General features: G+C 47.2%; 1 protein-coding gene across 1 annotated transcript in view; it reads left to right on the plus strand.

Moving 5' to 3' along the window:
- Positions 1-12811, plus strand: part of TMEM132D (transmembrane protein 132D) — a 529280-nt gene that overhangs the window by 148813 nt on the left and 367656 nt on the right. Inside the window, exon 2 of the mRNA XM_074356215.1 lies at positions 11572-12472. Coding sequence (XP_074212316.1) covers positions 11572-12472 — 901 coding nt within the window. The remainder of the gene's footprint in view (positions 1-11571; positions 12473-12811) is intronic.

Consider the following 12811-nt stretch of genomic DNA (forward strand, 5'->3'; position numbering starts at 1 on the left):
AAACTGTAAAACTGCAGTGGTGGTTCTCTCACAGGAGCGGTTTTGCTTCCCAGTTAGAGCAAATGAAAATACAGCCTGAACAGTTAAATTTGATTTTCAAATAAACAGTGAATGTCCCATGCAATATTTGGGATGGACTTGCTCTAAAAACGTATTCGTTATTATTCTGAAATTCACATTTAAGTGGGTGCCCTATGTTTGCCTGTCAACTTTCCCCTGAGGGGCACTTGGTAATGTCTGGAGACACTTATGGCTGTCACAACTGGGCGGGAGACGTCGACTGGTATCTAGGGTTGAGGTCCGGGACGCTGGTAACTAGTCAGCAATGCACAAGGGAACCTCATGCAACAAAGAATTATCCTCAGTGGTCCTGGTGTGGAGAGACCAAGCTTAAGACTGGATTTCTGTTTAATTTCCAGGCTTTGGCATTCAGCGAGCGGAATCTACAGGCTGACAGGGACTAAATGTGATTAATGCATATGGGGATGTGTGCCTCTCCTCCCAGCCGCCCCGTCTCAGGTGGCAGACCTGCCTGACTGGCCACGCTGCAGTCCTCGCACCCTGGCTTATTTTTCTTCATGGCACTTACTGCTGCTTGAAATTACATTACATGGGTTCGTTTCTTTACTTGTGTTTTAATCTGCACCCCCTCACTAGGAGGTCAGCCCCGTGAGGACAGGGGCCGTGTCTGTCCTGTGAAAGCCTGCCTCTTCAGCACCAAGGACAGCGTCTGGCAGACACCCTCGCGCCCCCAACAGCAGGAGGAGTGATTAAAGTCAGAAAGGGGGAGGGTGTAGCTCAGTGGTAGAGTGTCTGCTTACCTGCATTCAGTCCTGGGTTCAGTCCCCACTGCCTCCATTAAAAAACAAATAAGCAAACCTGGAAAAATTAAACCTAATTACCTTCCCCCACAAAATAAAGAAATAATTTAAAATTAAAAAAAAAAAAAAAGACAGAAAGGTATCTTGCCTTTAAGACAGCTTCACAGCCTCCGAACGCTTCTCCTGGCGCACTGTGCTTTAGGCTGGAGGGCTGCTCACATTGAAATCTGTACGGGGTTGTGTGTGGCGGGGATGCTGTATTTGCCACGGGCTACGTTCTTTAGTTGTCATGCTCCTCGGGGAAGCTGAAGTCAAATGCCAGCTTCCTGAATCATTCACGGTATGAAAATGTGCCTGAGAAATGAAGACAAATTCACTTCTGGAATATCTGAAGCAACAAATCCAACGCTTTAGAAGCAAATTAAGAGCCAAGTGTATAAAGTCAATGTGGTTCATCTCCACCTCGAGACTTTTCTCCTAAGCTGGTGTCATGGGCTGAAGGGGGCGCACTTCTTGTCCAGGTCCTCTGAAGGCGCCCTTTTGTGCTCTCACGTCCCAAAGAACAACCGGCGTCTTTCCCTGGAGATAGCATTTCCTCACTTAGAGGACACATCACAAGGCCCCCGAGTGTGTCCAGCTCTGTGCTGGGTTCTGGGGCCTCTCGTGTGTCACCTGTGGCTGCAGTAGCGTGTCCGAGAAGCCCTGGACCTGACATTCAAGCAGCTGCTATAGACCGATCACTGCAAAGTACCGGCCTCCGTGTCAGCCTTGGCAGTACAGTCACGAATCTTGGACTTGATGTATGAGTTACATTTTTCCCCAGTATTCATTAAGAGAGACGTGGCTCGTTACCATTTTTGAAAATATGTTTCTCTCTGCACCACTGGGAATTAATCCATCAGGGTGCCATTGGTACTCATGCCAAATTCTGGGGAAAGCACGATTTAACATGGAAAGATGAACACGGCAGGGCTGGGTCCTTGAATCTCTCCTTGAGGGTCACAGTGCTTCCTGGTGAAGGAGCCAGACGGCTGGGTTGGAATCCTGTCTCTGCCGCTTGCCTGCTGTGTGACTTTAGGCTAGTCCCTTAACCCCTCTGAGTGTCAGTTTCCTCCCTGTGATGCAAGGATGATAAAAAGCACCTAACTTTGGGTTGCTGGGAGTATTATGTTCATTCATCATTCTAGAACATACAGAACAGCGTTCACAACAAAATGTAATTTTTAAATAAATAATTTGGTGGGGGAAACAAATTGTAGTGCTAAGCAGAATTGGGCACATACCCAAGGAGAAAAACAGAATCAAGATATTGCATAGGTGTGGGGACCCCGTCCAACTGTGGTGTATGGGGAGGGGGTCTTGGGTCTGGGGGCCCTCATATGCAGTGTTCTAGGGCAGATGGCAGTTTTCCTGCTGGAGATTTGCCTTGAGGGGGCGTGAGAGCAGCAGAGGAGGGAACCAAGGGGTTGCGTTTGGTGAGCGATCTGCAGTTGAGTCTGGTCGCAGCATAAGTGGGATGCAGCAGGTAACAAGATCTGGGAAAGGAGGACAGCGGTGAACACCTGGAGGTGTTGAGTGCTGAGCGGCAGAATGTGAATTTACAAGGGAGTCGTTGGGGAACCAAGGAAATCTTTTTAACAATAGCAGAAGAAGGGACAGGATCACAGTGGAGTGGGGTGAATTGACACCCAGGCAGCAGACCAGCCTGGTGACTGTTTGCTGCCTGACTCTGGCGGAAGGGAGGGAGGGACACCGGCTTGTCGGGCTTGTCAATTCCCACAGTGTACGCGCTCCCACCCCGGGCTGCTGGCACCTCCCCACCCGAGGTTACTGGACGTGGGGCTGGAAGGAGGCACGTAGATTCAGCTCTTGTGAGTCCCCGCCTGCTGGCTCCTGCACGCCACTGACCTCGACGCACCTCCTAGTTGTGTGACCTCGGTCAACCTCTCCATCCCTTTGACTCCCGGTTTCCTTCTCCACAGAAGGAGGAAAATAATACGAAACAACAGACACGACACTTCCAGTTATTAAAAGAGAAACGCACTGAGGTCGGAAGTCTAAAATTGTTCCCCAGATGGCGTGCCTTATAGACGCTCCAGGGGACCCTGTCTTTCCAGCTTCTATGCTGTGACCCCTTCCTTCATCCAGAGCCGGCAGGAAGCATCTTCCTCCTCTCTGAGGTCCAGCCATCCTCTTATAAAGACCTTTGTGAGGACCCCGGTCCCGCTGGATGAACCAGGACCATCTGCTCATCTCAAGACGTTTGATTTCGTCACACCTGCAAAGTCCCCCTTGCCATGAGGGTCCCGTATTCACAGGCTCCTGGGGTTCGGTTGTGGGGATCTTTGGGGGGGAAGTGCTATTTATTCCACCCCAGTGACCAGAGACAACTCTGTGTGTGCGTGTGTGTGTGTGTGCACGCACACATGTATTTAAGGGGTTGTCTGTAATCAACAAAATACAAGCCTGTCTACAAGCGTGTTTACAATAGTGTATATATACACACAAATGTGTCTGAAAAGGAACAGGGAGACGAAATGGTAGATAAAAGGAGATTTACAGTCAGGGGCCAGTTTTGCTTGCTTTTTGAGTATAGTGTGTTTTTAAACTGAGGGGAGCTATCCAGTTGAGCAGGAGAAACAGAAGTTGGGGAAGCTTGAGAGGGAAAAGTTGCTGGACGCTGAGGACTCGATGTTGAAGGAGAAGGAGAGTCATAGTAGGCAAAGGCAGGTAGCAAGTTGTAAGTGGCTGGCCGATCTGCTGGAGGGAGGGGAGAGAGCTCCTGTCCGGTGGCCTGTGTTTTCTCAAGGAAGCGCAAGTCCTCCGCTGAGCGCGTGTTAGGGGCCGGGTGAAGGCCGGGGGTTGGCGGTTGGCTGCCAGTCTCTGCGCAGGGCGGCCTCCGGTGCCCGCATGTAGGAGGGAGCCTGGGGGGCGAGCGGAGCCAGTGGAACTTGGAGCTGGGTCTGTGTCTTGAAGCCCCTTTAAGCCAAGTTCCTAGAGGCACACCTCTTGTCCCAGTCTGCGGCTTTCAGGAACGTGGCGAGGCTCACAAAACGTCTAGCATGTCACGGCGCGCAGTAAAGCCGTCTGCTGTCCTGCACCTCGTCTCTGACGCTGCACCTGTGACCAGCGAAGGCCACAGGAAACAGGAAGTGCCTATTAAAAGGGTTTCCTCGTCAATCCCAGCTATCGTGGGGTCTGCCACCCGCTTAGGGCTTGCCATTGTAAGCACATTTGGACCCTCTGGTCCATGAAGACACCTTCATTCTCTCCCTTGGGGAGAGCTATGCAGTTCATGCAAAGTTGGATACTCTTTGTGAATTTGAGGTTTGGGCTGCATTCTTATTCTTCTTGCATTGGGGTTGGAAAATTTCCTCTCCTTTATGTAAGGTTTTGTTGCTGTTTCCAATGACTTTGAAGGGAGAGGAATGGAGTGGAGTTAATCTTCCTTCATTTGGATTTATTAAACAAATTCCTGAATATTTTCCCACGGTGATAATGTTATGAGTCTGTTCAAATTTGTTAATTTCCTTCTGGCTTATTAGTCAGTTTGAATGCATATTTTTTTTCTTGATAGTAAAGAAATTTTATAGGATTTTCTAACCACTAGAAAGAAAAGAAAAAGGAGCACATAAAATCAATCTAGCAAACGAGAAGAAATGAAAAAAAAAAAAACCCCACGAAATTGTGGCAAATGTAAAGCATACAATAAAACAGCAGGAATAAATCCAAACAAATCATTCAAGCAAAGGCTTACATTCAAAATCAATTTAGACATTGACACTAAAGAAAAGTGACACAGAATTAATGAAAATGCAAGCAGGCCAAGAGTTGTCCTAAGAAAATGCTGACAAAAACCAAAGAAAAAGTGGGGAGGGGTGGCTGTATTCATCTCCAGAAAAAAGTACAATTCAAAGCCAAAAACACAAAGAAGGACAAAAGGAAAGTTTTTATCACCAGCAACGTAATCCGTAAGAAGACACGATGGTCGTGGTTCCTTAGGTGCTGCCCAAGATACTGAAGACAAACACGGTCAGGTCTTGTTTGAAATACGAGAACCTAACCGTTTCAGAATTACTGGGAAAACCTTTAACACGTCTCTCTCAGATAGTGACAAATAAGGCAGACAAAAATAAGATTTTGTAGAAAACTTGAGGGTACCGTTACCAGATGACCACAATAGGGGACCCGTTCAGCCCATCTGTGACGTGTCCTTTAGAATTTCACCATCTCTCTGGCCCCTTGATCTTGTCTTTGTATTTGCTTTCTAGATTTACACGAGTTTTTTCTTTCTTTTGTTTTTTTTTAACTTAGGCTATTTCATGAGGATTTTGGGGTTGGAAGAGTATGTAAGTGAACGGTCTTAATCTGCCATCTGTAGCAATCACTTTTATAAGCTTTTTTTTTTAATTTAGCACTGCTTTGGCTTAATTCTCAATTTTACTATCTTTTATATCAATATTTCTTACTTTTGTTTTTATCATTTTTTCCTTAGGATTCTTTTTGTTTTGTTATTTGTTTTGGCTTTCTCTTTTCTTCAGCAAGATGCTTTGTCAGTTTCATTCTCTTCTGTTTAACACCGATGGTGCTGAAAGCATTGAAGACTCCTGCATGGATTTGCATTTGACTGTGTCTTTCCTGCCTCACATATGTTTTGATACATAATTTGTCACTATTGGTATTTTGTAAATACAGCGTACTTTAAAGTTTTCTTTTTATTTTTTATCCAAGAACTATTTAGTACTTTTTTTTTCCCCAAGCAAGTAACAGTGTTTCTATTTTTCTGTTGTTGGTAATTTATATTTTTATTATATATGCTCATGGAATACAGTTTAAGTTATTATTTTTGTTTTGCTTTGTTTTCCTGTGGCTTTATATGTGATGTTTTGGAAAGGTGTACAGAATATGTACAGAATAAATGGTGTCCTCTGTAGAGTTTACAACCTCATAATTTATATTATTTATATTTTCATATCCTTACTTTTCCATCCTTTATAAGTCAGAAACTGGGAAGGGACATACATAAAATTTTCAAACAAAATTTACTTACTGTCACTTTCTACTTATAACTTTAGGAGATTTGTGATATTAATTTAGGAGATATGTTTTTGCATAAAATATTTATTACTATATATGCACTGTGAGTTGTATCTTTCCATAAAAATTAAGATCTTTAACCCAGTTAGCTATTTTTTCTCTTGAATTTTACTTTATCCTCTGATATTAAAGTTGTAAACCCAGCTTTTTCCCCCACCTCAATGGAATATCTATGCTCAGATTTTTTAAAAAAAAAAATCTCTCAGTCACTATATTTTAGGGGTTCTCTTGCAGCCAATTTAAAACTTTTTTCCTTATAATTCTTGAGTCATTCTGGCAGTCTTTGCCTTTTAACAGGAGAGTTTAACTCATTTATATTTAGTGTCATAAGTAACAAATTTGTTCTTACTCCTTTGATCATATTTTATATTTTCTATCATTTTTCTTTTGATGGTTTATGTTCTGTATTTTCAATATATCCTGTTTGTGTTTTCTCTTTCTCTCTTTCTTCCTTACCAATATATAAGCCAAACCTGAGCCTGACTTCAAACTTATAAAAAGTATAGTTGAATACATATTTATTTGATTACCATTGACAAAAATAAACCCATTTCACCTATGAATTTGTAAAATTTGTACACTTTTACTTCTGTTTTCTTTTCATGTTTCTTTTGACATTTTTACCAAGTTATAATTTTTAAATGATATAATGTTTGGATTATGAATCTTTTTTTGATCAATAACTATTTCGACCTTGTTGGTTCTGTCTCCATTTAAAACATTATTTGAATTTATTCTGTGCTTAAATGTTTTCCTGTTTGTGCCATGACTGTCCTGTTCCTCAGTGTTACCGTTTGATCCACCTCCTCGCTGCCTGAATAGGATTCATATTAAAAAGTACGATTTTTTAAAGGAAGGATAGTTAGAGTGCAACCTTGCGTCTTGCTGTCGTCCTCACATGTTATCAGGAAAACCTCTAGGTTAGAGAATTGTTCAGTTAGAGCATTCCGCATCAGAGTTATGGAAGTGTTTATTATGTTTTAATACTTAATTTTGCACCATCGACCCAACTGAGGCCAGTTTCATTTTATTTTTCTTTAAAAATTTTTGTTTTTAAATAAGCACTTAGAGAATTATTTATTTATCCCTGACATTAGGAAATGTCTTCAGGAAAGACGAAATATTTATTTTTTTATACCCCAGGAGTGTTTTCTTTTCTCTCTTGTCTTTGTCACGGTGCTTCTTTTGCAGATTCTGGTTCTTCCCTCTGAAGCCCCGTTATCTGTGCATGTACCTAATGCACCTCCTGTTTGCAGTCCGCCACCGATCATTTTTGTTTCTTGTCTTTTCCACTTAGCTTTAGGGAAAGCTTCACAAATTCTCCTTCTCATAGGATAAATTCAATTTTCTGCTTTCTCATATCTGTTTTATTGCTTCTGAAACCATTTTAAATCCCTTACTCTGAATGCTACCATATCTTCTTCCGTCTTAGTCTTATTTCATTATGAAATAACAAAGGGCCTGCATTTTCTTGATTATTCAGAGCTTCAAAGTTATTTTGTGTAAAATATACTTTAATGCTCTGTGGTAACCGTTATTCAAAGCCCTGCTGTTCCTCGGACTCTTGAATGTCCTTTAAAACGACCACTGGTGTTGCAGCTTTTACTCGTGCAACAAGCATTTTATTCTTCTGTTTTTTTGCCTGTGTTCGCCTTCTCTTTGGCTGTCCTTGCATGGGGGCGGCCTCCAGTGCGCTGGGCTTCCCCCCACGGAGCACGGTGGGTTCCTCTTCCTCCCGTGCGGTGTTTACGTGCTCGCATTACAGGTGCACACGGGAGGTGCACACGGGAGGTGCACACGGGAGGTGCGCCCGGAAGCCCGCCGTCCCTGCGTTCCCGGGTCAGTGAGGCGGGGTGGGGGCGCTCGGGGTGTGCTGCCTCCCCCAGGCCAGTGCTGTAAAGCCCCTTCTCTCAGTTTGCTGCAGCTGCGACCCTGGGGGCCAGGTTCCTGTAAATCATTTTGGCTTGGCCGGGCCTCAGGCCACAGGGAGGCTGCAGGAAGCCCTGACTCGCCAGTCTTCTGTGCAGCGTGGGCAGAATCACTCTTGCGTTGTTCAGCTCAGCTGATGACAGATACTGTCAGCAGCCGGCCTCGGGAACATTACCAAGTGCGGGCATCCCCGGGGGGTGTGGCCTTTGCCCTTAGAAATGCCAGCGTAGTTCTGCCGGCCAGCATCCTCCTCCTATGACGCCCAGCTTCAGGTCGCTGGAGTGAGCCAACAGGGATCCTGCGGACCCAGTCACATTTGGAATTCAGATAAACAGCAAGTTTGTGTTTTGCTTTTAATTATAAGCGCACCCCATCACCATTTCCGTTAATGAGAAATGGAAACCCAACTGGGTTGCTGTATTTTGTCTGGCAGCCCTAACCATGCTGTGTCTTCTGCACGCGACGTTTGCATCCCCCGTGGTTTCTCAGGAATTCTCCAAGTTCACGGCGTGCGTTCTGCACAGGAAGTTCCGCACAGATACACAGGGTTTACTCATGACCGTATCCTCTTAGTTACTGCTTCGGAGCCCGCTCTGGGGAAAACATAAAGGTCTCGGCTCAAACGGCTCCCTTCCTCACGTTTCTCAAAAGCCTTGTTCAGGGGAAATTATCTTTTCCAAATGTTAAAATTAATATAAAATCTCTAGGAGGCCAGGCAGTTGCTTAAAGATGGGAAAACATCACTTAGTTTCAAATAAGCATCGAAAGCCATGGCACCAAAATCAAGTGTAATTTTTTTGTTCTTAATGGGTCATTAACTGAGATGTAGCATGCGTGGCTCCTTTGTTGCTTGACGCCTGGCTCGCTTTTATGTGGAACTGGTGTTCTCGACTTCTTGGCCCACTCTGTACATTGCTGGAATATTTTTCTCTGAGTTTTGTTTTAGAAAAGGAAAGGCATAAATGGAAGTAACACTAGCTTTAGGTCATCTTGGAGCATTTTTAAAGCAATAAACTCTTCGGTCAGATACCAGGCGAAAAGACAAATAGGCTGTTTGCAGAATAAAGCTTAGAAATTACTCCCCTTTGAGTGGTACCCACGATGACCCCCTTATGGCTTTCCCGAATAAAGCCAGAGGGGCCAGAGCCATGGCCCCGGGAACCTGTAATTAGTGGCACAAGTAAGTTTGCTGTCCTCAAGCAGTAGGGGCCAGATGTTCAACCGCAAAGATCACAGAGCCTCAGAGTCTGGTATTAATGCTCAGCCATCTATACCCTAGTTACTTGGCGTTGGCAGCGTCGAAAATGAATGCCAAGCCGGCGTGAAGGCAACACGAGGTAGCTGCTCTGAGTGCCGCCCGGATGTATTTTCAAGAATCAGGGGACACTGTGTGACTGATGTGGGTCTTTTACGGACCTCCCTGCGTGGAGAGGCACCTGCCTTCCCTCATGCCTCGTCACCAAGATTACATGCTGCCCTTGATGGGATAAAGGATCTGGGATTCTAATTACAGCAGGGCAGCTACAGAGAAGATCGCGTCCAAAATCCTGATGTCAAAGTATAAGCTGCTTTCGGTAATGCTGAAAGCACAGTTCACTTGTGGATGCATTCGTTAATCAAGTACTTACTGAGTACCTGATATTTGCCAGTCCTCTCCTAACGACTGCGTCTTATTATGGAGAAAGGGCCCTTGTGTGTGTTCTCTGCGCACTTGCCTGTAACCCACTGGAGCATTAAGAGAATTACAGGAGAGCAAGGGGTCCCGTGGGAGGGGAGTATGGGACGGACAGAAGGACGTTGGTGGGGCACAGAGCACAGAATCGTGCAGTCGAGGGGAGCATTCCAGAGGAGAGACCTTTGTGCCTCAGGCTGCGGGGTGATGGGCAGGTCACCAGCGAGGTGGGGGAGGGGAGGTGGGACCTGGGGGACGGATGGAGAAAGGTTCAGCCCGGAACCTTGGCACAAAACTCCCTGCCTGTCCTTCGCTTCCAAGAAAACTTACACGTGAAAACACAGGCTTTTTGAAAATATAAATCCTAAGTGGTTTCCAGAAAGTGAAGCAAAATGCAACCCTGCGAAGGAGTGAGGCGTCTTGTTAGGTGTGTGGTATTCTGATTTTTGAAAAAGAAATTCCTGCTTACGAAGTGGAATCAGATGGAACCACTGCTTGGGTGAATCAAAGCTGCTCAGGGACGGGTGGTTTCAGATGGTTCGGCACCTCAGAAGCCTTAATTGATGACCTGGGGATCCGCCTGGCCTGAGTGTTGTTAATACCAGGGAACTGGGGGCGCCCTTCCCTCGGGGCTGTTTGTCAACTCAGGATGAATGCAGTCAGGCTGGCCTCTTGCCCAGAAGTGGGATGGACCACAGCTCAGTGCCCTGCACCCTTAGAACCCGAGAGCGACTTCCATCCTCTGGTCAGCATCCTCCTCCGTCAGACCAGCCCAGGAGAGGCAAAGAGTTTCCACATCTTGTCTGCTCTCTCGTGAGCTCTGTGCAGCAGAGCCGCAGGCAAGACCCCTTTCTCTGAGTCCTTTGCTTTCCCCTCTGTTCACCGACAGCTTCCAAGAGGGGTCCAGACTCATGTAGGCGTTGTGCATTGGAAAATGCGTTCACGTGGGCCTTTGAAACAGGTTGGCCCAATGACTGGCAGGGAATGAGTTGCTTTTATTGCAAAATAACCAGAGATAATTACATGGCTCCTAATGAGAAGGGCTCCGGATGACTGTGGAGATTTGCAAAGAAGTCAGTGTTCCCAGAGCCAATAATTTCCATTTCTAAAACCCGTTAAATTGGTTCTTGAATTATGTAATTTCTCTGTCTGTGTTTTTCTTGCAGAATATAAGGCACATTGTAAAAATAACAGTTTGGAATTTTAGTTTCCCCTGAGGGAGGGATGTGTTCAGTAAGGGGGAAAAAAAACGCTTTCTGTGCACTGGTGTCAACATAGCTTTTGCAGAGGATGCAGGTGACCTTAAAGTGATCAAGGGCTTCCCTTGATTCTTGGGTTCGAGGGACACGTGGACCTGACGTGACATGGTCAGCTCAGCGGCCCCTTCCAGCATTCTCCCTCCAAGGTCTTTTCTCTCCTTTTCTCTCAGCCCCTCCCTGAGGAAAGCGTGCGCTGTCCAAGTGCTTTACGGTGGCCCGTCTCAATGTCCTTTATCGTTTCCCACTGGTTAGTGTGTCTGCAAGTGTAGCGCGTGTGTCTGGTGGGACAGAACACAGACACGGCATCAAACCACACGCTGAGAAAGTCCTTCCCGTTTCCAATCCCAGCCCCTCCGGCTGAGTTAATGGGACTGCCCTTGTCTGGGGGATGCCGGCATGTTCTTGAGGCCTTTCTCACGAGGACGTCTCCTTTGAACAGAAAGGGAGCAGGTCTTAGGCATAACCCATCACTTCCTGAAGGCACCGTGACCACTACTTGAAACTGAAAGGCATTACTTTGCCTTTTTATTTGATTTACTTGCATGCTGCACCTTCTATGTGTGGCTAATGAACCTGGCGGTCCACGTAGGCCAGCGGCATCAGTTTTTTGTTTTTTTTAAAGAAATATATTTAGTGTAGAATGAGTTGATTTGTAAGACATTTTGGGTAAAGAATACTGCATAGTTAGTACTGGAACGGGGCAAGCAATCATAAAGGGGGTGCGAAGACATCTGAGGTGCTGGTCACGCTGCTCTTGACTTTCTAACGCCTGAACCCCGATTCCTCCCGACAGTGGCGGAGAGCCGGGGCATCCTGGAGAGCATCCAGAGGTTTTCCCTGTTGCCCACCTACCTCCCGGTGACCTACCGCATCCACAACGCGGAGGTGTCCTTCTTCCTGAAGGAAGCCAACCAGGACATCATGAGGAACTCCAGCCTGCAGTCGCGCGTGGAGTCCTTTCTGATTTACAAGTCCAGGCGTCTCCCCGTCCTCAATGCCAGCTATGGGCCTTTCGCCGTCGAGCAGGTGGTGCCCCAGGACTTGCTGCTGCCCTCCAGCCCCTTTGGGTTCACCAGCAAGTTCTCCCTTAACTGGAAGCTGAAGGCGCACGTCCTGCAGGAGCGCGTCCACCTGAGCCGGCCCCGCGTGCAGGTGCTGCTGCAGCTGGCGGGCAGGGACTGGGACGACCCCGGGCCCGCGCCGCGGCTGCCCTGCCTGCGGGTCTTCGCCTTCCGGGAGACCCGGGAGGTGCGCGCCGGCTGCCGGCTGCAGGGCGACCTGGGGCTGTGCGTGGCGCAGCTGGAGCTCCCGGCCGGCTGGTTCGGGCCCCCGACGGTGGTGGCGGCCGCGGCTGGGAGGCGGAAGGCGGCTGAGGCGCCCGCGGGCGGTCCCACGGTGGAGCTGTACTACGCCGTGCAGCCCGCAGATGCCGCCGGGGACTGCGCAGGGGAGGATGCCCGGAGAGCTGGCTGGATGCGGACAGGCCACAACGACATCGACGAGTCGGGGCCTCCCTTGCAGAGAATCGGGAGCGTTTTCCTCTACCAGACCCACAGCCGGCCGGCCCTGAGAGAGCTGCGTTTGGATGACAACGTGGCCATCCAGTACGTGCCGAAGACGGTCAGGCAAGGAGAGGTGCTGACTTTCCCTGTTTCCATCTCCAGAAACTCCACCGAGGACCGCTTCACGCTGAGGTGAGTTCTTTGGGAGTATCTATTTCCCAGTGGTACCAGCTCCAAGGTCAGGCGATGCTTCTGAGACCCTCGCTGTTTGATCCCCTGGGCTCCCCAGGCTAGAAACGTTATTCCAGTTTTTAGAAACTCCACTGTCTCTGTCAAATACAGAGACCCGTTGGCTCTCTCCCGGTTGGTGGTGAAGATACTCTTATTAATAGGTTTTCCATGCTGTCCCAGTAGAGCTGGGGGACTCAGGTGTTCTGCCTTTGCTTACGGGGGTTCTCAGCGGATTTTAGGGTAGTTAAATGGCTTGTTGAAAAAAAAGAAACAGTTGAAATGAGTCTGCAAATGGGATGG

The sequence above is a fragment of the Camelus bactrianus genome, chromosome 32, assembly GCF_048773025.1.
Source record: "Camelus bactrianus isolate YW-2024 breed Bactrian camel chromosome 32, ASM4877302v1, whole genome shotgun sequence".
Taxonomy (NCBI): Eukaryota; Metazoa; Chordata; class Mammalia; order Artiodactyla; family Camelidae; genus Camelus; species Camelus bactrianus.